Source organism: Apus apus, chromosome 2, assembly GCF_020740795.1.
Source record: "Apus apus isolate bApuApu2 chromosome 2, bApuApu2.pri.cur, whole genome shotgun sequence".
Taxonomy (NCBI): Eukaryota; Metazoa; Chordata; class Aves; order Apodiformes; family Apodidae; genus Apus; species Apus apus.
The window spans coordinates 24430273-24457816 of record NC_067283.1 but is presented as its reverse complement, the minus strand read 5'-3'; the positions used below and the strand labels follow the sequence as shown (position 1 = coordinate 24457816).

The window sequence follows — 27544 nt, the reverse complement described above, 5'->3', positions numbered from 1 at the left end:
TTGAGAGGTGACAGAGATCAGGGAGTATACACAGGGCTTCAGAACAGGCTGACTTAGTGAAGTGCAAGTCTGGGTTTTACCCCAGAAGGAAGAGGATCACAGTATCAGTCAAAGGAAGGATGGCTTGCCTTGTTGAGAAAAGTGACCATTAAAAAAGCTGGAATTATATGAAAAGTGTGCTCCAGGATTCAAGCTGCAGCTCTGCCCCAACTATCCAGCTTGAACTGATGAGACCCTTAGATACGTTATTCCAACAGGTGTCAGTCCCCACACTTGTACCAGAAGGGGCTTCAAAGCCAATGCATACAAATCACAGATGCTGTTTCAAGTCATTTGTATGGGGCCTACCAACTGGGTGAGCCAGTAAAGAGTTTGGGGGATTTTTTGGTTCATTTTATTCCTCTTTTTCAGATGGTATGAGGAATAAAAGAACAGAGTGGGTAACAACTGTCAAACCAGCATGATTTGTGAGAGACCACTGTCTCCAGTACAGTTTTATGAAAAGCTTGAATTAAAAAACATTAATTTCCCATAAAGTATTTGTGTGTGTACAAAACTATGATGATATTATCCAGAGATTCAGGAAAAAAAAAAAAAAAGTTTGCTTATCTAGGCTCAGATCTATAAATTGTTACAAGCTGTGCCTTCTATTGTTTTTTGTACTGGGCACAAGGAGAAGAAAGGTTTGAGAAGTGAAAAAGTTAATCACAAAGTTACATTTACCTGCTGTAAAAATTTTGCAGTCAGGACAGATCTTGGTAACAGTGCCACATTTGCGAATTTCTGTCAAATTGTTAAAACAAATTTCCCCTCTGTTCTCATGTAATTTGCATTAATTTTATCTTTAAAATACCAGTAGGCAGATAGAAAATGTTATGTGTTTCATTTGCATTACTGGTAATTCCACTTAGATAGGAATATTAGGTACATTTAATCACTGTAAATAAGTAAACAAGGCAATAATTATATATATTTCCTTTCAGTCAGGCAAATTCTTCTCATCAAATATGAAAAATAGCAGTTGATAAAGTAAAACTTGAAAGATCTGTACTGCAAATTGACAAGTGTTGAGCTATAAAATGAGAAATTGATGTGGAAAGACTTATAGATATTTAAATTAATATTGACTTGCCCATAATGAAATGCATCGACATGTGTGCATGTGAATGTATATGTACATGTGCTTCCCACAGATGTTAAGTACACATTTCATATACTGAATTGGGTCTTTGGTTCACAACTACTGAGATCAGCATGAAAATTTGGCAGCATACTGGTAAAACAGGTATGTACCGAGACTGAAACTTTTGAAGACCTCTAAAATATTAATCCAGGTCTCTGTTTTAAGGAGGGCAGACAGAAAGTTACTCAGAACAGTTTATTGAACAGAATCAGGTGCATCTGTTTGTCTTGATCTGATCTTAATTATGTCGCCTTTGCTGCTGGTGTTTGGGAGTATTTGGAGCACTCCAAAATATGGTTGGTCAGGGTCTCCTGCAGAAGTAAAAATTCATTGAGGCCCTTCTGGGTTAGTTGAGTTTAAGCAAAGGGACTAGAACATGTTAAACCTGCTGTGGTGCCTATGAATTGAATTCAAACTGCAAACAGAAGTATGACAACAAAAGGAAGTCAGTGCCTCAGTATACTGAAAGCTTTTCTATACACACATAAAATCCAGTCATAAACTTACGCAGTGCAATAGTGTTGTTAAGCCTCCAACTTTTTCAGAGATTACCATGGACCTTTATAATTCAGTTAAAATGTTTAATTTTTCCTGAATCTTGCGTGTGGTTGTGGTACTTTGGCTTGAGACTGACATATTATGCTGGAGTGTAGCCCTTGGAAAGGCACCTGGGGGTCTTGGTGAGTAACAGGCTCACCATGAGTGAACTATGTGGTGCTGCAGCAGCAAAGAAAGCCAACAGGATGTGGGGCTGCATCAACAAGAGCATCACCAGTAGAGATAAAGAAGTCATCATCGCACTCTACTCAGCACTTGTCAGACCATACCTGGAGTATTGTGTTCAGTTTTGGTCCCTGCTCTTCAAAAAGAATCCAGACAGGCTGGAGAGGGTCTGGAGAAGGGCCAAAAGGATGATCAGAGGACTGGAGAATCTGCCATATGAGAAGAGGCTGAGAAAACTGGGTTTGTTCAGCCTTGAGAAGAGAAGGCTTCAGGGACACCTTATTACAATGTTCCAGTACTTAAAAGGTGGCTACCAAGGAAATGTAGACTTGCCATTTACAAGGAATCACATGGAAAAGACAACGGGTAATGGGCACAACTTGCTTCCTGGCAAGATTCTGATTGGACACAAGAGGTAAATTTTTCACCAGGAGGACAGTCAAACATTGGAGTAGTCTCCCAAGGGAAGTGTTAGATTCCCCCACACTGGACAGTTTTAAGTCTCAGCTTGACAGGGTGCTGAGTCATCTCATATAAATTATAATAGTACCTAGAAAGGTTCGACAGATGATCCTTGTGGTCCCTTCCAACCTGGCATTCTGTAATTCTATGATAATGTTCATAACATACAGGCAGCTCTGTACATAATAGTGACATCTGCAAGTTTTACTAGATTGACTGTTAACTGATTGACTGATTGTATTACTTAGTAATTTATTTAGGACTTTCTAGTTTTGGTTACCTTACTACTTCTAATAGCAACAAAAAAAAGTTTTCAAAACTGTGTTTTAGAGAGACTGGTCCTTCAGGCATTGTATCTTTCAAATTGTTATGCAAACAGTTCTAGCCATTAAAAAAAAACCAAACAAACCCAAACCAATGTAACTATGTTCATGTCAATACTTTTGCAGTGGACTGCTATGGATAACAATGGGATTATTCGAAACAGTAAAATGCTTGTATAGATACATGCAAATTTCAGAGTGTGCATGTCTGTAGAGTCCTTCATCCTAACAAATGGATAATTCAGAATCACTTGTTTGAGCTATGTTTTCTTTCTTATAGAAGTAGTTTAAAATAGAGTTTAAAAAGTAGAGTTTAAAAATTGCTTATCAGAATATATTTTAAAATATCAATTGATCTACTTTAAGTGTATTAAAGCATCTTTGATATGAGTAAAATTGTTTTACAATTCAAATATAATTAAATATTTACTTCATATTCTATATATATAAATAAAATTGTTAATTTTCAACAATTGTTTACATTTAGGGTAGCAGCATACAAAACACCAACAAATATTAGACCAATCCCTTGTATGAGCTTGGCAGATATTAATTCCCTTCTGCAAATAATACACTAAATGAATTTGCTGTATTTTTCTCTCTGCACAGCATACTATTCTGTGAACAGAAAATGAACATTTTATCTTGTATAGTAAGGCTGATTAATAGGACTAAGTGAATGGGTAATTTGGATTTATTGTTCTGTTATCAAAACAGTGAACATATTTAAATTGAACATGCTGTGAAGTTCACGTTCTCTTGGTACTCTTTAATTAATTAACAGGAATAGCACAGCAGTCTTCTCTTGTGAGGGACAGCCCTTACCCTGTGAATACTTTCATGGAAAGCAATACGACTACTCTGAGATAAATTGCTACCCAATATAAGGAAAAACAAGAGCCTATATCCTGAGTGTATATTGGGCTGGATCATGGGTGACTCCTGAGAGGGTGTAGTGTGGCTAGGTGAAGGCAGAGAGTACAACCTCCTCCTCCCCTTTCTGAATGCCCTGCAGGGAGACCGATAAGAATAGAATTCTCCTGAGAGAAGGAAAAGGGCACAAGGGGAGGGATTTGTCTGCCTCTTGGTGTGTCCCAGCCACTGCGCCCAGCTGGCTGCATGGAGAAGCATCTCCACAGGCTATGGCAAATTGCTTCTCTGCCCCCACCATCACAGTCATGGCATTCTAGATAGGCTGGTGTGACAGGCTGTCAGTCCAGTATGAGGACAAGATTTAAAAAAAAAAAAAAAAAAGAAAAAATCACTGCATTTAACAGGGAGTCATTACATTATTACTAATGCCTTTGGGATTCAGTGTAACAACATTAATCATGTCTTTTGCTATTCATGTATCTGTACTGTGTAATTCCTCAGGAATGCCATTGTTTTTTTGGCATTAATTAATGTTGACTGTTTGTTTCAAAGTATAACCATAGAAGTGCTGTAATTATTCTGCTTCAAAAATAGGCCCCAGAGAATGTGAAAAGTCTTTAAACTTTCATTCCAGCATGCTTAAAAAACACGCCTTCAAGCAACTTGATAGGGGTTTTGTGTAATTCTGTAGGATAAGAAGGGAGACTCATCCTGCTGCTGTTCTGCTCAGAGAAGGTCCTTCTGTTCAGTGAGAGGCAGTGAGCCCTTTCGGCAGACTAGCTTGGCTGATTCATTACACATTGGTGTCCAAAACTTGTCCCCTTTGTTTACATTTGTGGTTGTCTCTTATACAAACACTCCTACAGGAAATGTTCAGGATGAGTATCCCAACACCTGCCACCCAAAATAGGGACATTCCATTCAGCTCAGCAAAAAGAAAAAAAATAGTTACAAATGGATAGAAACTGAGTGGAGGCTGCAGGTTGTTTTACAGGCACATGAGATACTCCACAGAGGAGTAGGAGAAACGATAGGAGATTCTAAGGGATTGTTGCGTTTTACCAAATGTTAGCCCAGAAATTAAGCAGGAAGAGGAAAATAGGTAAAAACGGAAACAAGCAGACAAAAACCCAAAAAAACCAAAAACATTTAAAGCCTGTGCATTAGTACAAATGTATAGAGCCTGTTGTAGTTGACAAGAACCTGTACTGTGTTGCTTTTAGTTAGTAATACAACCAAGTATATTTGTGAGCTTCCAGACACTTTCTCTGGTATCCTGTCACCATGAGCTAGGGCAATCTGGTTGAATATTTTTCTTCCTTCACATACCAGTCAATGGAGGGAAAATGTGCACTTCACATAATGAGCAACCATTCTTATGAGTGTGTTGAGTATTTTACCTCTGGGTGCATGTGTTCTCTGAAGACATTATTCTTGGTGTTCTCCTTCAGGTTGTATCGCATTATATCCGCCTTTACAAAGACAAATTCTAACATCTATACCGTTACCACGGCAGTGAGTTAGCCTGGCTCAACAGCCAGACTCCCACCCACCCTCCCCTCTGCTTTTTCACTTCCCCTGCCTCAGCAGGATGCATGCAGAAAATAAAGCTCACGGGCTGAGATAAGACAGGGAGATTGCTTACCATCATGGGCAAAAACAGACTTGCCTTGGGGAAAATTAACTTAATGCCAATTACGATAGAAATTTAATTGCTAATTTGGATAGTGGAGGAAAAAAAGGCAAACATTCAAAGAACACCCTCCCCTTCCTTTTTCTGGGCTCCACATCACACCTGACTCTCCCCATGCTGAGCAGTACAGAGGCGTGGGCTGTGAGGGGTTCTGGTCAGCCCAGAGCAACTCCTCTCTGCCACTCCTTCCTCCTCACATTTTCTGCCTGCTCCAGCATAGGTCCTCTCCACAGTTTGCAGTTCCCTCAGGAATACCCACCTACTCCAGTGCAGGTCCTCAGTGGCTGCCATGTGGATATCTGGTCCACCATGGAGTATCCACTTGCTCTCCTCTTCCTCCTCTCACCTTGGTGTTACCTGTGCTGTTTCACAATCCTTTTGTTCCCTCCTCCTCTTTCCCTCCAGCCTTTTCTGCCCTCTCTTAAGTCCATTTTCACAGAGACACCACCATCTTGGCTGACAGGCCCAGCTGTGCCCTGTGGTGGGTCTAATTGAGGCAGCTGGAACCAGCTGTGTCTGGCACGGGGCAGCCCCAGGTCTCCCCTGACAGAGGCCCCTGCAGCCCTCGCTGCCAGCACCTGGGCATCAGCACCCCAAACAACTCCATCCTTTCTGTTTTCTTTGAGTAGGCATGTGAATTTTTTGGTCGGCAGCCATGCCCGTCCTCTTTTGGATCAGGCAGGCAGAGTCCTCCAGAGAATCTGTCTGGCCTTAAACAAGTTCCTGCAGGCAGCTGACAGGTATTGTAGCTGGAAGTCAAGATGGTGGGTGTCTCGTCAAGGATCAGAATGGTATTTTGAAAACCAGTGGCTTGGAAGAGATTTATGGATCAGAAGCTGGAGGAGGGTTAAGAGGGGTCAGTGAAGCATACGGTCAAGAGGGGATAGGACAAGGAGGAGGCGAAAGTCTGTAGCAGATCAGGGCTTTCTGCTCCTGCTGCCCCTGGGTTAGGAAATGTGAGCTGTGAAGCCAGCCTTTGACAGAGGCAGCAACAAGCTGCTCAGCCTCACCTGAGGCTGTCCCCATCCTCGCTGACACCAGAGGCTGTCCCCATCCTTGCTGACACCAGAGGCAGAGTATGCAGGACATCTTTCTGTGTGTTATTGAGACTCATGCCACAGTATGGTATTGCTTGAAAAGTTCATAGTAATTTGGCCCTGACATTCAGTACTGGTAAATTCTGTAAATATAGACTGAGCAATGCCATCACTGATACCTTATTTGGCAGAACATGGAAAAGATGCAGCATTTCCATAACACATTTTACTCTTAACTGTTTCCATAATGAGGCTTTTACAAAATTAAAGCTACATATTCGCCTCTGAGGCAAGTGTATTTGTTCATTAAATCCCAAAATACCTCCGTTTTCAACTGAGTTACCAATAAGTATTTTAGATTTGTGCATAAACTGCATTGAAAATGTAGCCTGAAAACAAAAAAAAATTGTAAAACCATAATTATCTTAAAGTAATCACAGTGGAATAATGTATATATCTTTAACTTGAGTAACAACCATTGTAGGTTTTGTGATATTAGAAGCATGGCAGGAATCTCTAATCTGAAACAACAGGTGCTTTTCTGTGTCCATGTTTGTAAACATACAATATCCAAAGAAAATAGGATAAAGATAGCAAAGATTTGATCGTGACTCATTAGAGCTTGTTCCTCGAGTCTGATAAGAAATTTATCTTTCTGTTTGTCAAAAGACAGATCATTTTTCAATTGACTTTTGAAATACGATTTTAACTGTAATTCCAAAATACGGTATGTTTAGCTGCCACAGAAAATTTCTCAGGGAAATGCAGACATGGAACAAACTAATCCTTGAGGCAAATGTAGGCTGTCTTGCATTTATTTCTAGATCTTGGTACTTGAGATAACACTGGGTAATCATCATTAATAAAAATGGATGCATTTCCGTCGGGTGGGTGCAATTATCCTAATTTAATTAGCTAGTGATCTGGCTTGTGCATGTTTACAGCCTTCATGCAATTTGCTACCATATTAGTTATGGTATCAAAGAAAACACACAGCCCAGATTGAATCTGATGTTTTCTTGCAAGTGGCTGACTAAGATTATGAAGTCATTTTCTAAACACGACAGCTAATGTTTTTTGCTAGGCTTATGTGCAGCACAAAATTTATCATTCATTATGGGGAAAAAAAAAGGGATTTAAAAGCTCTCACTTTTGCTTGCTTTTGTATTAAAAATCTATTTGTGTGAACAAATATCAAATTCTGAGGTGCACAGATTAGGTATTCTGTATTTGAAGTGTAATAGGCCTTTGTGATGTGATTTTGGTTTCTGCTCTTTTTCTAACTGGCTGAGAATTTAAAACAGGACAATAATGAATCACAAATAGCAATTTTTTTTTTACGTGGAAGTCCCTTCTTTACACACGTGAATCTTTGGGCTGTTCTTCCATGATAATTTTGAACTGAAATCTGTTCATACATGTAATAGTAAGTAGTAGGGGATAGCAAAAGAGCATAACTAACAGTCCAAAATGAATACTAGGAATACCCTGAATGGACTGTGAATTTCATGGAAGAGCAAATACAGCATTTTTTTCAGCAGTTTTCCTTCTTCTTTCGAATACCTTTTAAATATACACTTCCCTGGCACACTTCTCTGTGTCACATCTCATTTTTTGTGTGTGGAGACAACTTCATTAAGTAATACTCATCTTTTGTGTCCTGGGGAGGTTGGTTTTTTTACCTGTCCCTGAAGGAATACTCTGAATTTAGAATCTGAAGGTATTGCTTGCAGTTTGCAACTAGCAGAGCAGAATTGCAATTGCTGAGCTTGAGGAAGAAAGTGGAAACAAAACCAGCATCAGTCGTAGGGAAAAAATTATTATTGATACATTTCGTAACTGCAGGAATGAGTTTACATACTTGACAAATGAGTAGGATGCAGAAATGTCACGAAAAAGGGACTCACCAGCGTCTACTGACTAATCCCGAAGTTGTTTAAATTATTTTCTTCTTTTGATATTATGTCTACCTGGAATATAAAAAATAGACCAAATTCAGTGAAACCATGAAGTACATACTTAGGATAACTGTGCACTTTAGTGTTCTTGGCATGTTCTTTATATCTGCAAGACTGATCTAAAGGCTGGTGCAATTTGATTTAAGTTACAGTAGCACAGAACGAGCAGGTGTGACATGTTAATTCTACTAGTGCCTGAAACCTGCAGAGCTCTAGCCCTAGCTCTTCCATGTATTTCTGAACAGCAAAGTGGAATTATATAAATGCAAGAGGATTCAGTACATTTTGTATATATGTTCTAAAGGATCAAACCCTATTAAAACTAGTTACCAAAATTATCAGATCTCAGTTTTTCCCAAGGAAGCAAAAGGAATAAAAGGCATCCGCTAACAGAAAATGGGGTTCTCAGTTTACCACGATCTGTCAGAGGTGATAATTAAATGCTGTCACAGCATCCATAGTTCAGTGGTAGTATCTCCACCATCAGGGTCTGCAAATAAAAGCTGAGTCCCTTAGGAGCATGCCACTGTTACTGCTATTTGTCAGACAGAACTATAGTCTCTGGCCGTGTTTTACCAGAGGTCAGATCAGAGCTCCCAGCCTTAGTAGCTATACATTTTATAATACTTTTGATTGCTAATAACAGGATTGACAAACACCCTGCCGCATGCTTTGTGGAAAGGGCATATGTCATCAGCAAACACAGAGCTGGAGTTTTATTAACATACAGCATACAAACTTTTTTTCTTTATGCCTTTTTTTCCTTACTTGTTGCAGCATCTTCTTGTAGCTGCCTGTTTTGCAAATACAGTTTTCAAGTTCACAAGTGTCCTTCTAATTTGGAATCCAGGGGATTTCTAGTATTTAGTTTTGAGTCTGTTGGTTCATTCCTTTCACATTACTAAGATTAATGTGAAAACATGAGTAAAATGAAATAGTTTCTTCAGCTGTGGAAATATCATAGAAGATTGCATCACTATAAGAAAACAGCAAAATGAGAACTGTTACTTATTGTTATTACACTGATTTAGTGCTAAACTTTGTTCTAAAGGTAACTTATGTCCTACTCTAGTAAATTCTATAGAATAAATTTTCCTAACTTTTTCCCTCTCTAACATTAAATCCTGGTTAATATGTCATTTACATAGCTTTTCTGATTGAAACAGACACTTCTCTCTGTTGAAGTTAATGACAAAATTTCACTTCACTGTGGCAGGACAAAGCATAGACTTGTGACATGCAAAGTGCTGTGTGGTTTAAAATTAAGAGAAGAAAGTTGCTAGGTATTTTTCTTACTTGGACAACATTATTTTGAAGTTGTCCCTGGATTTACAGACATGCTTTTGCTATTTCTTTTAAGTATGTTGACCAGTCTTCATACTTCTATCAATCAACCTCAAATAATTCAACTAGAAACAATACATTAACTTGATAAGGACACTTGTTGAAGTCAGCTGATTCTAGCAACATCCTGTCCATTTTATATTAATAGTTGTTTTTATCTTCTGTACACATATTTAAGTCAATATTTATTAAATGAGTTTTGCAGATTATGACAGGTAGTTTACTTTTTTGCCACCTTACCTTGATAATTGCATATTGATTTCTACTTTATATTTAGGATATGATGCTTCAGCTGTTTCGGGGATTGGATTTTTTGCATTCACATCGTGTGGTGCATCGGGACCTGAAACCCCAAAATATCCTTGTAACCAGCAGCGGGCAGATAAAGTTAGCTGACTTTGGCCTTGCACGAATCTACAGTTTTCAAATGGCTCTTACTTCAGTGGTAAGTTTCTGGAGGTTTTTATTTTTCTTTTAATGCATCAGTGTGCTTTACTCTCCATGTTCCTGGCTTTTTATCCGATATTATGATGCTGGTTCTAAAACCATCTCTGCAGTTGAAGTTACGTGTGTCTACGAAAACAATTGCTTTCCAGCCAGGATTGAAGTTGCTGTGATTGCTTTGTACAAGTTATCAATTACTGATTCCTGGTTCTAAATTAAATCATGACTGATTACTGAAGGATTAGGTATGTGCTTGTTTTCCATCTAGACTCCATCAGTCTAGCTTCTGTTGTGGTAGTGACTTCTTTTGCACCTTAAGCCAAACAGGTAGGGTGAAAAATTCTGAAGTACCTATTTTAGGATAAAACTCTTGTTGATCTCCAGGTTTCTTGCCTTAAAAAATACCTAGTTGTTTCTGAAAATTCCACAGTGTCATCCCTCTGGTTTTCTGTAAATATGGGTCCAGTGCTTGCTACCATATGTTACTGAACAATTCCAAACAGCACTGTGTTGGAGTCAGCTCAAGTGGATCTGGCATCCAAAATCACCGCTATTTCCCAAGCCAACTGCTAAAGAGCACCTCCAGCATCTCTACACCCCCTGCCACTGTTGCCCCTCTCCCAGCAGCTCTCCTGGTTGTCCTTGGCTCAGGCATGAGCTCACTCCCAGAAGGCCTGGCTCTTTCCTGCATTAATGGTGGTAGACAGTCACTGCCAGCTCCTTGCTGTTTGACCCTATTTGCACACTTGCTGGCCCTGCCTCCAGAATCAGTTGCTGTGTGGCACAGCATCTCTGAAGTGTATTGAAGAGTATCTGTGCTGCATGTGCATAGGGTTTCATTTGTTTTTGTTGCCTGCTCATTAATTTTATTGTTTCCATTTTCTAATCTGAGTATCAAAACTGCCATGACAGCATCCCTTACGCTAACGACAGGAAAGGGAGAACTTCTGAGAAAAGAAACTGAAAGGAGTCAATTTTGTATTTTATTGTAGAAATTAGTGTGGCTCAGCTTGATAAAAAGCGATCCATTGTTATAATTAGTTACTGTAAGAGTCTTCTCATCATTGTGTGATTTAACTATGACATCCTGAGTTCCAGCTTCAGTGTGAATGAAGGAAGGAAGCAACAGAGAATGATATAATAATCTTCTTAAACATAAGAAAGTATCCTTGTTGCATAAAGCATATGTAAACTTGTGTTTTGAAGCTGTTTTTTTCATTGCTTATAGGATGTAGCCTAATGCAAAACTGGAATAATCTCTGCTGAGTTTATTGACGATTGATCATGTTGTAACTCAAAACAGCTTTGAAGAAAAGGAAAGTTTGTTCCTGAATTGCTGTAATTTGTAATTTCCCAGTTATCAGTCAGTAACAGCTTCAATGAATATTTCTATTGATCCATAAATAAAATTCTTTAAGCTAAAATTGCAGGGTGTTTTAAGGCTTCCAGCAGGGCATTTTTTTAACCAAGGAAAGAATATTTACAGAACTAAGCAGGGGTTTTCCCATGATCATGTTGCCTGCACAGGAAGGAAGGTCAAAAAACCCAGGAAAAAGAGTGTATCTACTGAGGCAAAAACATACCAAGAGCTGCTTGTAAAAGAACATTGCCAGAATTGCTATGCAAAGGGGGTGCATATGCTCCAGCATCTCATACTTAAGAGCTAGCAAGCGCGTTTCAAAACCCATTAGCTGGTACCCTTAGCACTGCTGTGGACAGGAGCTGTTCAGATGAAGGGATTTTCCATGTGCAAGTTTGTACTGTGTTTGTGCAGGTATTCAATTGATCTTGCACCTGTGCAATAGAGTATTAAAATAATTGAATTATTCAGTGACCAATGACAAAGTATATGGGCATAGGTGTGAATAATGACTCGTGTATAGAACTTAATATATCATTATTTTCTTATTTAAAAAAAAATCTATGAGTAGGGCTCTTTTAAGTTAAAAATGTATTGGTTTTAAAGCACTTAGTGTTTAACACCTTCAAAATCAGCTTTTGTCTGTTTGTCTGTTTGTAGAAACCTAGAGGGGAGTGTTGCTTATAGTGTGATAATGTGGCATGGTTTTAAATGTCGGTCTTCATTGCTCCAATGGAATGAGTGCTGGTTTGAAAATTTTACTAAGTGTGGATTAGCTGGCAGAGGCCATCAGTTTTTCTTTTCTGAATGTAACTTTTACCTTTGGCTAGCTGCTTTGGTGTACAAATTCTTCTCTTTTTTTTCCTCTGTTGAAACTCAGTACAGGAAACAAAACTGAAACAAAACAAAAGCTTCTGGGTTTTAAACGTAAAGATATTATTGACTTTGCCATTCCCAAATAGTCTAAATTGCAGTTGTTTACTAGGCAGTGAGTAAACTTTATTGACTTAAGCAGGACCAGCTTTGTTTTGAAGTGATTGCAGAAAAAAATGTTGTGTAACAAAAGACAGCATGTATCTACACATATATCAATTAATAAAAGTCCTAGCTTGCAAGGGATTGCTTTGGAGTTATACTGACAAGTGATAGTGCAGACGGCCCAGTGATAAAAGGCACATAGCATGTGCTATCATTGTGATCAGCACAAGGGCTCTGCAGCATTTCCTTCAGAAGAGAAGGTTACTGCAAGATAAACTACAAGAATCATCTTTTGAAGTATCAGATCATTCCCAAGATGCATCCTCATTCATTGCCTACAAAGAAATTCTTCAGCTGGGACAAAAAGAGCTTGCCATGAAAGCAATGAAGTAAAAACTGATCCGACCCGAGTACCCCGGGTGCTGCAAATAGTGACTTCAAAGCAATCTCTCTCACTGATAGCCAGTTATTTCCTTCTGGCAGATCAGTCATCTGGGCATATTGCTGTCATTTAAAGAAACCTCTTGATATTTCTGTCAGTGAATGAATAAAAGATTCAAACTAATGTTGCACAGGCTTGGGGGGTGGAGGGGAGCAGGGTGGAGGTGGAGATCACTGCTCCCAGCTGTGGTCAGACTGAGAAGTGATACGGGTCTGAAATAACAGCCCTAGAAAGAACAAGGTCAGGCGGGAGTGGCTCAGATGGTGGGTAATAGGGCACACGTCTGGTTTTGTACAAAGTTAGACTCTTTTTCAGGTGTTGGTCTTGGCTCTTAGGGAAATTTTGAATAGGCTTTGTGATAACAGAGAAGCTCCATAGGACAGAGGAGGTGGATTGATGTGACTGTGTAATTGTAGAGTTTGATAGAAAAAGCTAATGAGCTGTTACTTTTTTTTCCTGGTGCAGAAAAATGGGCACTCAGTTCTAACTTTCTCTGAGCAAAGGAACACGAGGCTGTCTGGAAGATCTGAAGTTATATTATGAAAGAGAAATAAGCCGTTCTTCTGGTTTTCTTGAATTCTAACTGCCTTAAAAAAATGAAATTAAGCTGAATCATGGCACATGAGAATTCTAAGGGTGCTCAATTATGATCACAGCATTTAGGTGGAGCTGGGGCTGTCCAGCTTTTAAAACCTGACCTGCATCAGGATCTGAGTGAAACTGGTAACATGTTAGTGTTTGTAACATGCTCATAATACTTTCTTTGAAAACATGTGTGCTTTACCTTAGATGGCAGGACTACTGATGAGATTTTTTTCCTTAAAATACAAACAAAATTGTTTTATGTCTTCCTTTCAAAAAAAAAAACCCCACTTGTTTTCGGATGTACTGAACATCAGAAGGGAAAACACATCACTTTCTCTGCTGATAATTTTAAGTTGTTGAATACTAGGCTTGGCTAAATTGATGATTAAAAAGAGAAGTAAAAAAATCCTGCAGTTACTGTCAGTAAATAATTTTAGATTACACTAGCATTTTATTTGAGTGCTTCATCAGGATAAAAACTTTCCATCCATTTCTGGCAGTCACTTCAGCACAAATGGTTTACATGTCACATCATGCAGGAACTTGGATTTAATTTTGTTGGTATAGTAGCAAGGGAGCATAAATAATTTTCACTAACTGGGTTTACTTTATAAAAATAAATATATAAATTACTTACAGCAACAAAAAACACTCAAAAATATAGAAAAACCCTCCTGTAAAGAGGAATGCGTGCTTTCCCATTTTCTGCCCACGGTTGCATTGTGATTTTCTAATAAATACTACCTGTTAGTAAATAATGTGATGTAGACTCTCCTCTGAGCAAATATGATTGTTGAGAACACAGTTAAAGATTGTCTTTTGCTTTGCTTTCTTTTGAGGGAGGCATACCCTTTGTTTTTTTTTAAAGGCCACCCTTCCTAATACTGTGCTTCCAAAAATCCACATAATTCTTTTGATGTAATGCACCCTACAGAGGCCATTCCTGTGTTGGGTATGTTCCAGCAGACCTGGAGTCTGTTGCAGTACAGCTTTAACCTGAGATCCACTGACTAACCCTAAATGATTCAGCAATCTACTTAAAAAATTAACATCAAACATAGGAGCAGACCTATGGAAATTAATCAAACACCTGCCTCTGGTGAATCAAAGTAAAAATCTGGGCTGTGTTAAAGACTGCCCTAATGGAATCAATCCAGTGATAGTAGATTTTATCTCAAATGTAATTTGACAGATGGACACTGAGCCTTCAGTGTTGTGTGGAAACACATCACCTTAGATCTAAGCCCCCATCTCCAGTTCTTGCTTCATGATGTGTTTCTCCAGTCCACCCAGATGTCCCTGAAGAGGAAAATGAGTCACAGACAGACATCCAGAGGATCAAAATATGTGTTGTTGAGCTTGTCAGTGCTCTTGCTGAAAGGTTGTGGCTATTTAGGAATGCAGCATGATTAAACTGGTTGGCTTATTTAAGGAAAATCTGTCTTCTCTACTAACACAGAGTTCTGCATAAAAAGCCTATGTATCTGTCTTTGTGAAGGGGCGAGTGAGTTTATCTGATATTTAAACATCTGGATAGCTAAAGGAATCTTTGTTGTATCCTCCCAAACATCCTATAGGAAAGTTATTTTCATCACATAAAATGAGTTCTTTATCTCTGGAGCCATCTTAAGAACAAAAATCATTATCAGCACATTGACGCTGAAGTCTGCAGCTGACTCAAATAATTTCAATATATATTTACACTGACTTCACTCAGATCATATGTTCACTAAGGGGGCTCAGAATGGTGTAAAATAACAGTGACAAAAACATTGCAAAATGTCACAATATTATCAAAGGGCAATAGAGAAATACACATGGACAAAGTCAGGAAATTAGAAGTTTCATTTATTCATCTGCATTATTATCATATAAGACTATTTTCAAAACTGACTATTCATTTTTGTTGCCCATCATAAGAAATTAACCTTTTTAAGGCTTGGCTGTAAGAGCACTACTAGCTGCTCTCAGAGAGAGAGAATTTATAGCAAGATTGTTATTTTAGAAACACATCCTAATTAAATATTCTAAGGGTGCCATTTCACAGTCAACATAAGTAGATGTTACATTTATGCTGCTGCTGAAAGGATGGTCCTGCTTTTGACCATCACTTCTCTTGCGTCAGCATTAGTGGTCACACCCTTGCTGAAAACGAGCCCCATAAAATGTAGTTCTTAATTTTCAAGTGTATTAGCAGATATGAATCACTGCACTGCCACAGGGATACATAGGGAAGGATGAGTATAAGGATAGGGTCATCCACTCTGTACACACCATAGTCTTAGATTTGTTGGAGTCAGTTATGAAACCACATCTGAAGTCCTCAGTTGAGGACTCAAATAACTAAACTAACTCAAAGTAGGAAATGTTTTTCGAAACCTCACCATTCATGCTGACTTGTGCTGTTTTGAAGATGTTTAATGAACCAGTTACTGGTTCATTTAAGGCTCTTACTGTATCTGACTTTAACAAACCTTCCAAGGGTATCTCTATTGATGTTTGAAGTATTTTTTATCCCCTCAGTGCCAAGGCCTGGGTTCAGGGCTCTGTGCTGTTCTTCCACAGCTGATGCCACAACTCACCCTCAAGACCTGTCAGGAATGCAGGGAATGCAACCCTCTGCTGTGATTCAGGCCCAGGATTATCATAAACCATAAAAAGCCTATCTTTTAATCTTTCAAAGAAAGTAAATTATTTCACACTAAACAAGCAGATTAGCTCCACATAATATTTTCTATGCCAGAAAACTCCTTTTCAGAGCTGCAAGCATAAGAAAATATATTGTGTAATGACAAAGTTGTCCACAGTGAGCTGAGCATGTTTTGCAGCCCTACAGCTGCTCCAGTGCAACCTTGCAGAATAAATTTACTTTGTTCTGCTGGGAAAACAGGAAAAAAGTAAAACTGCAAGCACAGTTATTATCAGAACAAAGGAAGTTTCTGCTGGATTGGACCAAAGGTTGACTTTTAGGATAGTCTTCAACAGAGGATGCTTAGGAATGGAAGTAAGAACCAGCTTTGAATAATCAGGTATTTAACAATTTCCCATGCTGGATATTGTATCTGGATCATTGTGTGATCATCAGTGTGAGGGTGGTGAGACACTGGCACAGGTTGCCCAGAGAAGTTGTGGAAGCCCCATCCCTGGAAGTGTTCAAGGGCAGGTTGGCTGGGGCTCTGAGCAACCTGGTATAGTGGGAAGTGTCCCTGCCCATGCAGAGGGCTTGGAACTAGATGATCTTTAAGGTCCCTTCCAACTCAAATCATTCTATGATTCTATGGTTGTCTTTAATAATTACAGAGGTACCCATCCTTCATAAATTAATCTACTTCCTTTTTGAACCGCTTATACTTCAGGCTGCAGTTAACTTCTACATTGTAAGAAAAAATCTTTATTTTGTTTCAAATCTGACACTGGATAATTTTACCTAGATTCCTCTTCATTCTACTTCTGTGAAGCATTCTTTTCACCTCTGGGTGTATTTTGCAGCAGTACAGTTCCATTGGTACAAGAAGAATGTCCTCAGTACAACTAGGCCTTCCCATGTTGATGTGCAGATAAAAGGAAATGTTCTGTTTTCTTTTATCTTTATTTTCCTTCTCTTTCACTTAGGAAGATACTGTAGATATTGTTATTACTGACGTACAGTTTTCATGCAAATGTCTGGTGAAGGGACTTTAGACGCAGAAGAGCTGAATTTGTAAGGAATAGGCAATGCTTAATCTGCGGAAACATGAGGAAGGGAGAAGGTTGTAAAAGGAGGCAAGAAAAGCAGAAAATTAGTACTGTGTATTTTCTCTATACCATAAAAGAGTATCCTCCTATTGTGTGACCATACTTCTGTCTTATGTTTTCATATATAAAAATAAGTGGTTCATTTTCCCCACCCAGTGATTTACATCTTTGTGCTTTTTTTTCTGTTGTTTTAAGCAGGTCTGTTTCTCCATCTACTCCCAGAGATAATTGAGTGGGTTGGATTGTAAAAACAATTTGATTGTTTGACAAGGTCTCTCCCTGTGTATTTACAGAACTGTTCCCACATAATTTCAAACCATCCTGAAACAGTAAAATACGGCCTGGGGTTATGCTCTTATCAGAGCACACAGGCTAAGCAGGCATGGGCCTGTTTGGTACTTGAATTTGAGACAGCCAAAGGAAGAGGAACAGAGAAAACAGCATATTCTCCTTGGAGCTTGTGCTGTTCCAGAGTGAAAGCAGGCATCTGTACATGCTCTTAGGGCTTAATATATAATAAATATGAGTCACTGACACGTTTTTGCAGTGGCAGGGAAGTGTCTGTAAATTTTCTCTGTGTACTGGCCAAAGCCCTGCTGTAGAAGGTATTTCTAACTGAATATTCCCTTGTACAGGTACACCCAAGGACATTTCTCATAGCCTTAGTACTTACTGTTCTGGGCATGAAATCTTGCTTGTTGTTGGTGTGTCGCTTTGTCCGTTGTCCGTTGCTGTCGATTCTGAGCCAAACCATGACACGCTTGCAGCCCAGAAAGCCAACCATGTCAAGGGAGGTGATTCTCCCTCTTTACTTGGCTCTCGTGAGACCTCACCTGGAGTACTGTATCCAGTTCTGGAGCCCCCAACATAAGAAGGACATGGAGCTCATGGAGAAAGTCCAGAAGAGGACCACGAAGGGGATCTGAGCACTGGAGCTCCTGTCCTACGAGGACAGGCAGAGAGAGTTAGGGCTGTTCAGCCTGGAGAGGAGAAGGCTCCAAGGAGACCTCGTAGTGACTTTCCAGTACCTGAAAGGGGCCTACAGTAAAGCTGGGGAGGGACTTTTTAGAAGGGCTTGTAGGGACGAGGGCAAGAGGTAATGGATCAAAACGGGAAATGGGGAGATTTAGGTTAGACATTAGGAAGAAATTATTTAGTGTGAGGGTGGTGAGACACTGGCACAGGTTGCCCAGGAAAGCTATGGAAGCCCCATCACTGGAAGTCTTCAAGGCCAGGCTGAATGGGACCCTGAGCAACCTGATCTAGTGGGAGATGTCCCTGCCTAAGCAGGGGGCTTAGAACTAGATGATCTCCAAGATCCCATCCAACTCAAACCATTCTGTCATTCAATGATGATGATGAAATTCTAGACCTCAAAAGCAGAAGAGACGTGAAATCATCTAGTCCTGTTCTGAATCAGGCAGGACTGTTCTCTGTTACATAATTTCTACTGTTTTGCCCATGTTAACTTTAAATGTGCCATCACTTCCCATGGGAGCCTGTTCCAAAACCTCTATATAATCACTCTCAGAGAGTGTCCTTGGGTGTCCAGCCTTCAATTTCCCATTCTTAATTTAACTCCATTATATTAATTTTTTTTGTATGCTGAATGGCAGCAGGTGGCCAAGGCCTTGTAGTTGGCTTCCTGGGTTAGAGAAATCAGTTACATACTGCTGTATACATTCATCCTTGCAAAATGTGAAAAGTAGAAGTATAACAGTCCTAATGAATTAAACTAGGTATCTCTAGACTTCCCATCTACTATAATTAAGTGGATAAATCCAGAGGAAAACATGTTTTGCAAACAGAATTACTGAGTTACAAGGTGAATTCCTCGATTTTGGGGATCTTACAAATAGCTTAGTAACAAGCTGCTTCGATTTGTTAAGATGAGATGGAGCAAAAAGTGGCTATGATGGTTTCATAAACCAAAGGAGGCTACAGTTAAAATAAAGGCAAGCATGAGAGCACAAAGAATTAAATCGAGATATAAAACAGAGAGACACTTCACTAGAGGAGCAAAAAGACAACCTGGAAGTTTCCCAAGTAGGGATGAAAGATGATCTTAAGGCAAAAATGGAGTCTTTGTTGGGACAATAAATTGAAAAAGTCCAGATGGAGTAGGAAGTCTGGTTGCAACGTTCCCCATCTAGAAATGGGATGAATCTGGCAAGTCACATCAGTGAATGACAACCAACCTGGCTGCTGAAAACCTGATCAGAAGGCTTTCCATGGAACAGGGGATGCCAGAAAAGCTTGGATAAACTTGGAACTGGCTAGCAGAAATAACCTGCCATAAGGCTTTAGCTGAAAAATCAGAACGTGAAAGTAAGCAGAAACAGGCTACTGTGGAAGTCCAGGGGACATCTGGATGTAAAACACCTGAGTGTAAAAATGAACCTGTCAGGAAACTGTCCATCTTTTTTTTTTTTTTTTTTTTTACTTAGTGTGCATCCTGCAGACTTAAAATTTCCCAGCTCAAACAATAGATGTGCCTACTGAAAATCCCAGGGTAGCTGACTTCAGCCTCTATACCCTACGTGAATGGTGATGAAAAAGAACAGAAAGGAATACTTCTAGTAGCCTTTCTAGGTAGCCCAGCTCTGATGGTGCTTCAGAATTTATACTCAGCCTTAGGTGTTCTGATCTGCTTTAGGGTCCTGATGCATCTGCTAAAAGGACAGCCATGAATCTGAGTGGACTTGGATGCTACTAAGAGCTAGACAGAGTAAGAAGAGAGGGACACCTGAGAACACTTGCATTCTTACAACACAGAGATACCACAGAGCCTGACAGGGCACATAAGCAGTGATGGGGTTTTGCAGTCAAGGTAAAGCAAAGGAGCCAAAGGCACTCTGGGGATCTGTAAGGTTTTCCATGGAAATTAACTGTTTTCTTACTAAAGGAATCAAAAGATGATACAGCTATCACAGAATCTGCTTGTCTGAAACAGAACACTTCTATGTTTAAAAGACAGCAGAAAAGGAGATTATAATCTGATAAAATGCGTTTGTAGGTAAGAAGAAAAAATACTGTATTTGTTTTATAAAATAAGGAAAATTCACGTCAGTGCCAAGATGAAAAAATTTTTCAGTTAAATGTGTCATGAAAAATTACTGCAGAATGCTTTTCAAAAATGCAGAATCATCCAGGACATCCTAGTATATACCAAAACCTCCAAATATATCTCAGGAAATTCCTCCAGACTGAAAGTCAGACCTTGGCGGTACAAGGAGTAGCTTGAGTTTAGGTCAGACAGATGAGTAGCAGTAGTCAAAATTAGCCTACTGGATGAGACATGCTAAAAAACTTAAGCAGATTTTAAAATAAAACCTACTGTTCTGAAATGCACACTGAAGTTGTCCGTTGCAAAACTGGATAAACTGAATTTGAAAATGAAGTCTCTAGAGTTCAAGTGAAAATCAGAATAACTAAAATAGCAGCTAAACTAATGATTGCCTTGGCTTTTCTGTCTCTGTAATGAGTGCAAGGGGACCTTCTTCTACAGATACAGTCTGTGAAAATACCCTTCGAACTCGTGATCAATATGGAAGAACTGATTTGTGGGTTTGCAGTCAGCAAGTTGTTTTTCTCTCCAGGGCAACTATAAAAATGACATAGGCATCTTGTGGTAGTTTTCCAGTAAAGAAGAAAAAAACTAAATGAATGACTGCATACTCTTTCAAGAACCAGGATATTTTTACTTTTCAAGTTCAGATTGATTTGAAACAGGATCAAATTTTTGATCATTTGCTGAGCCTGAGTGACAAAGAGTGGATAATAAAAAGAAACAAGCAACAACAACAAAAAACGCAACAACAAAAAACACCTAGCATAGTAAGCACAGATACAAGATAAAACTGACTTTAAAAATGACGGAAGACAACCACATGCAAGTTCATCCTGATTTTTTTCTGAGGTCCTGTTGAAGATTTAAAAGAGGAGTAACAAGAGTAGGGACTTTCTGCTTAGGAAGCAGAAGATATTTTTTTTGGTTTAATAAAGATACAAGTTTTACCTTGTGGGCCCTATGCAAGGTTGTAACCATGGAAACCTGCCATTGAAACAGCTGGTTCACTACTGACCAGCAGGAAAGAAGAAGTAGCTTTGAAGAAATATGTAGAGACAGAGATGTGCCTTCAGCAAGTTCTTGGACTTGGCCTTAGCTATGATTCAGAAGAAAATGAAAGTATAATATTGAGTATGGCTGTTAGCATACAAAATTTATACCTTTAACTTAAAAGAACTGTTGTTTATTAACATGAATAAATAGTATGCTTAATGCTATAGTACCTGTTTTTCACCTTGACTGTTAGCAGTAGTTAATGTCAAACAAGTCCAAGCAGGGAAGGTACTTTAACTATCCAAAAACTTTGGAAGCTATTCAGAGTAAGAGGTCTTTTGACTGGGACAAGTTGAACAGCTAGTGGAAAAGGCAGTGCAAGTGTTCTGCACAGATTAATCTGCTGTACTTAAGGTAAATGGCCCAGTTTTGGAAGAAACTCGACATTTTTAACAGCCTTATTCCTAGCACAAATGATCTGAAAATACATATATTCTGTCCTGCAGAAGAGGAGGAACAATGCCTAGTGGATGGTGAGTTGCCTTTTGCCCTGTACACAGTATCTATGAATAGAGGAATTTCCACTAGAGGCAAGAAACTTGTAGCTGTACAGAACTGTCAGCTCTACAGCCACCCACCTGTACAGAGCATCGTGTTTCTATTACAGAAGGTTTATTTATGCAGTGACCAACACTGCAAAACTATTTTAGGTTAAAGGCTGTGTAAGAGAACAAAAGAGTAAGACTTAACATGTTTTCAGAGTTGGAAATGGTTCTTACAAGTTCTTGTCCCTTCGCCTGTCTTTTTTCAAAACACTTTTTGGCTCATGCTGGGCACAAATTCTAGAGATTACCAGTTCCATGGCATTAATGATGCAGAAATACCACAGAGTTAGGTTATGATCTCAGTAGTATGGAAAGAACTTAGGTCACTTAGCAAAACCTAGACATTTGGAGGTTGCTTAAATCTTTACAGTATCTTCACTATAATTTATATGAGAGAAGGTTTGAGGATAGGAGAGACAGAGTGCCTTGGTGAGGTCCTGATTGTGCATGCGGCCCAAAGTGGAACCATGAAGAATGTGTCAATGAAGAATCATGCATCCTCAAAAGATTTTTATTTTATCCCAAGTCAATTTCAGCCCAAGTCAATCCTTATACCATTGCCATTTGTGCTCTTGGTGAGTCATGAAGAACATCACTATCAAAGATGCCATCAAGATATGGGCAGAGCTGAGACTCCTGGTGAAATCAAGTCTACTTGAAGCATAAAGCTGTGGTACGTTTTGGATAAATCTGTAAAAGCAATTAAGCACTTTTCTGGAATATACATCTGAAATAACAAGAACCACCACCCAAACTACAAAACATGTGCGAGGCCAGTTAGGAATCTGCACTATGTGGGTGAGCAGGTTTGACTGAAATCTGAATGGAAGTGCAGGAGAGCCAGTGGTGTTTGAGAAGATAACTGTGAGAGTGAGAAAAGCAATGGGAAGCAGAGCACAAGTACATACACACAGATGTGACAGACTTGTCACACACAGATATTAATAGAAACATACAGAGAAAAAATGTTGCAAAAGCTGAGAGCTTCTGGGTGGAATATTAGGAATAAGTCCGAAAGGAAAATTCTGTCCTCCAGTTTGATTTGCTCAGGGAAACAGGATTTGCTACACCTTTTTTATGAAGCAAAACAAATACATTAATTCCATTATCACTTCATGTCTTCTTGCCCTTCCTCACCTAGCCTATATAAATTAATATTTTGATTAAATTTTCAGGCAGAAGACACGGTAAACTAATACAGCCTGAAGATGTGTCTTCTAAAACATGGGATGATTTTCTTTGTATATATTGCTATGTACACAGCAGAAAGATTTGGGGTGTAAGGAAATGCAAAGCCTAAGTCCGTGCGAAGCTTACAACCCCTAAAAGTAAGGTAGGAGCTTGAAAATTAAAGCTATTAGGAGCTGCCAATGTATAATATCTTTGGGAGTACTGTAAATCAGTTGAGGCTTTCTCGACTGGTGTGAATGTCTCATAATATCACATATGACAATAGTTTTCAGAGAATAATTATTTCTTTTAAGCCGCTGAGAATATCAGGAATATTGAGACAGACACAAACCAAGAGCTACCTTGTGTTAACACCACTTCTACTGACTGCCTCCATGGAACAGGCTAACTAGCTATTTACTTCACTACTCTGGCATAAAGCCTGGCACTTCTTAGGTGTTGGTGAACAAAAGTTTTAACTCTTTTACAGGGTTTACTACAAAGTATGGAAAACAAGTAGGTTTTTTACAAAATGTTAAGACCATTCACAGAGACGCAGTTGTTTCTGGGGTTTTTTAAAGTGCTTTCTATTGAAAAGTGTGACTGAACTCAGCCACAAGTGCAAGAAGGGATCACAGCATGGATTTCACGTTAGAGAGCACAGAGTCACGTTAAAGGTTTTGAAATTCCTGTGTAAAAAAAAACACAACAAAAACAGAAAGGAGAATCTTTGAATATAATTTAATTGGGGGGGGGGTGGGGTGGTGTACTTTTTCAGGTGTTCTGTTTGAATCAAAGTGTAATCAAATACACTTTCTCTGACTATTCTGTATTTTTAACCAGCTTCAATATGAGTACTTGGGTGCATTTCTTCTAATATTCATTGAAAGTAATGTATCTTTTTTATGTTCATTAGAGGCAGTACAGTTTTGGCTACCTTGCAAATTTATTATTGATCACTGGTACTGTAATTTCAGTGACATTGCATCTCAGAAAAAAAGATGTAGCTGATGCTTTTTAACACTGCTTTATTTGGATATAAATTTTTCACAACGTTCTTACATGTCCTGCATTGGACTTCATCTGCAAGGACAGAACTAAAAGTCAGTGGAAGATTATTTCTGGGAAATTTGGTTATCCTGATGTGCAGTTTAATGTGCTGGATTAATCTGGGTACCATGTTGCATTAACAAAAAATGTAACTCAAAACATGCTCAGTATAACATCTAAACAGATGATCAGAGGTAGATAGGTATCTACAGATGTTTTCCTTAATTTTGTTTACATATTTATGTTCTAGCTCCATAAAATGAAAACCAGTTTGGAAACATAGCTTAAAAATTGTAAATGCTTTACTGACTTGCATTTTCTTACGGCTATTGCAGTAGGTCATAATAGCCCCATACTTCAGCTGGTATAAATCAGCATGGCTTCATCAAACTAAGCCAATTTATAAGGTGAATAAGAGGGTCTGTCTTTAAATCAACAGTGAATATTTTGCATTTGGTTCATTTTTATTTTATATATAAATTTTGTACTTAATTGGGTTTTTGTTTCTCTTTAGCTGTCCGATGCTGCTCAGACACTATTGCTTTTAAATGAATGGCACTATTTAAGTTAATAAAGACACAGGTGGCATTGTGTAGATTCAATGCTACTAAGCTATGGATAGATTTAAGTGATTTGTGACACTGAAGACATCCTGCACCAGAAGAATTCAATAAGGAGGGGCCTGTGCACAGTATCAGTTCTTGTGGGAAAATATGCTTCAGTGACTTACTGGCACTGGTTTTGGAATGTGGTATTTAAAAGTACCTTTTTACAGTGGGAAAGAATTTGGTCAAGAATAAACAGTCTGACCTTGTTAAATGGACCAAAGTCTGCACATAACCTAGTTCCAGAAAACTAGTTTTCACCAGTCGGCGAAATAAAAAAAAAAAAAAAATCAGTTTGTAACAAATGCAACTAGATATCCTAGAGAAAAAAATATATAAATGGAATAGCATGGAAAAAAAAATGTTATTCAGCTATGGAATTCTCTGGTTTGTGGGAAGCTGGCTATAAGCTATAAGCATGGTTCAGACCTTAATTTCAGAGGATGTTAAAAGCAGAGTGTTGAAAAATGTAGCCAGATGAATTGAAGTAATATATGGGACAAAATAATAATTTTCAGCAGCAATCAAAGCCATTTGTATTACCATCAATATCTGAAAATGTAAAACCCATGAGTTTGTAGAAAAACTGAGTTTATAGTATGAGCTAGGTTTTAATTACAAAGCTTGGCACATCCAACTATAGTCACTTGAGTAGCAAGGATCTTTTGGTACAAAAAGAAAAAATATGGAACAAGAAAATTACTGCATTTTTGTTTTGGCTTCAGATTTGCTGAAGGTGAAAGCACAGTATTACTGAATCGACACTATGAAATCCTACCTGCAATGCAGTCAAGGGAAATCATGCCTTTTACTTTATTGTGGCCAGCATCTCATTCCAGAATTTCATATTCTGTTTGAAAATTTCAGACATTTTCTTTGTACACATGTTCAAACTGCTTTGGAGGAGTGGAGTATACAGAGAACAGGAATGACATTCAGAAATGGTATTGATATAGTTGCCTATCCAGTTCAAGGGCCTTGACCACAGAATTCCCACAGGTACTTTGTAGAATAGAGCCTCTTCTTTTTTTCCCTTAGTGTTAAACATGGGGAAACATGTTAAACTCCTCAAGGCCTTGCAGGTGATAGGTTTTTTTAATGCAAGAGTGAACAAAAAATCTTGCCATGACTCAAGAATATAAAGTAATATTAAAAAGCATTGTTGAATAAGACTTTGAGTATGTAATTTAAGAACTATAGTAGCCAGTTGAGACCCACTAAAGCAGCAGTCATTGCTGCATAAAAATGAAAATGTTATCCACAACTGCAGCTTTTGGGTAAACTACTGAAATAGTAGCATTTCCATGTTATAAAATTAAATTCAAGGTAGGCAGTAACAAATGCAGCTGTTCAAAAAGCAGCAGTAGATAAAACAAGTGAATCAAAGAAAAAAAAATTTCATCAGGTAAGTTTAGCTTAAAAATTAGAAAGCATATACGTGAGATTTTAACAAGTTTGGATAAAGAATCTATATTAGGCCAGAGAAGAAGAAAGCCTCTCTCAATGTAAACACTGTTTTCAGATTTTTATAGTCAATGTAAACATCTTCTGAACTTAGCCTGAGTTTCCTGAATTCTGTCTTGCTCTACTTTGTGTTTACAGCATCAGCTATATATTTACCCTGCGGAGATTTCTTGAGGCCCTAAAGGGGGTGGAGTTCCCACCCTGCTGCGAGAAGGCTCTGTGCATATTCCATGTATAGTCACATTTGTCAAATTGACTGTTCCACTGCTTCAGTACTCAACCATCAGGTTCTGAAAATGGGAGTTCTACACAGCTAACTCTGGATGTATGCACAGATTTATCCCCTTCTGTAGTCTTGGACATTACCACTAACTCACAGAAAAGCAAGGACAAAAACTACAGCTGGTCTTAGAACTTAAAAGCGGTGATACTTTTTTCCAAAAATGTTATTTATTTATTTGTTTTATTTTATGTGTACATGTTCTCATTTCCCTTCTATTCTGAATGATGTTTGTCATCCAGATCTGTCTGACAGCTCCAGCCCTCACCTTTTTAAAGAAATTTTACTGTCAATAATGGATTCATCAGAAAGGAATTAAGCAGCTATTGTTTACCCATCTCTATACCATTAGTGTGCAGAATAGTGTGCAAACAGCAGGTTGTCTGAGAGGTGAACTGCTGTGCAGATGCAGAACTTACTTTTTCCACAGTTGATACTCCACAAGAGTAATCTGACCCTCACACTATTGGCAAGTAAAATGCAAAAATCTTCTAAACCCCCTTAAATTCATACCAAACTGAGGAAAGTGTTAGAGTGACTAGAAATAAAAGTATTCATGATAAGGGGAGACAAACTCTTATTTATATTGAGTATTGGAAATCACTGTGTGTATTTTGTCACTCTTTTTCTTGGGCACTCCACTAGTAAGTTTTTCTTACTATTTTTCACATCAAGGGATGAAAAAAAGATTTCTTAAAATAAGAGAGCTATGAACACCTTCCCATGTCATAGGCACATACGATAAAAAATATGCAAAATACTTGAAGCTTTTGAAGTTGTATTAATTTTTTTTTTTAATCTCTACCTTCATTAATATCAAAAGCAGTGGTAGAAGCTACAGAACACAGATAACTAATATGAGAAAATGGAAGGTACTGTATCCTGAAGAACAACTGAAGGTGAAGGAAACCATGTGTTTTTTATTTAATCTGCATTGAAATATGCTCTCTGTTCACTTGCTGCATTCTGTGAAGTTGAAGTTAAGATTTTAATACAGTTGATGTCCTGGTATGAATTTTCTTTTTCAGTGTTGCTAGTCAAATCATTATGGCAGAGAAGTTTTCACTTTGTACCTTGAGAAGATGTTCTTTAGATTTACATTAGATTAATAACATTAATAACTCAATGGACAGAAGCTGTAATTAAGCTCAGGAGTGTGAAAAGACA

At 38.4% G+C, this 27544-nt stretch overlaps 1 protein-coding gene across 5 annotated transcripts in view; it reads left to right on the top strand.

The window, feature by feature from the left end:
• Positions 1 to 27544, top strand: part of CDK6 (cyclin dependent kinase 6) — a 136443-nt gene that overhangs the window by 46084 nt on the left and 62815 nt on the right. For all 5 annotated transcript variants that reach the window (XM_051610366.1, XM_051610367.1, XM_051610363.1 and 2 more), the window contains exon 4: positions 9874 to 10041. In XM_051610366.1, the coding sequence (XP_051466326.1) occupies positions 9874 to 10041 (168 nt within the window). The remainder of the gene's footprint in view (positions 1 to 9873; positions 10042 to 27544) is intronic.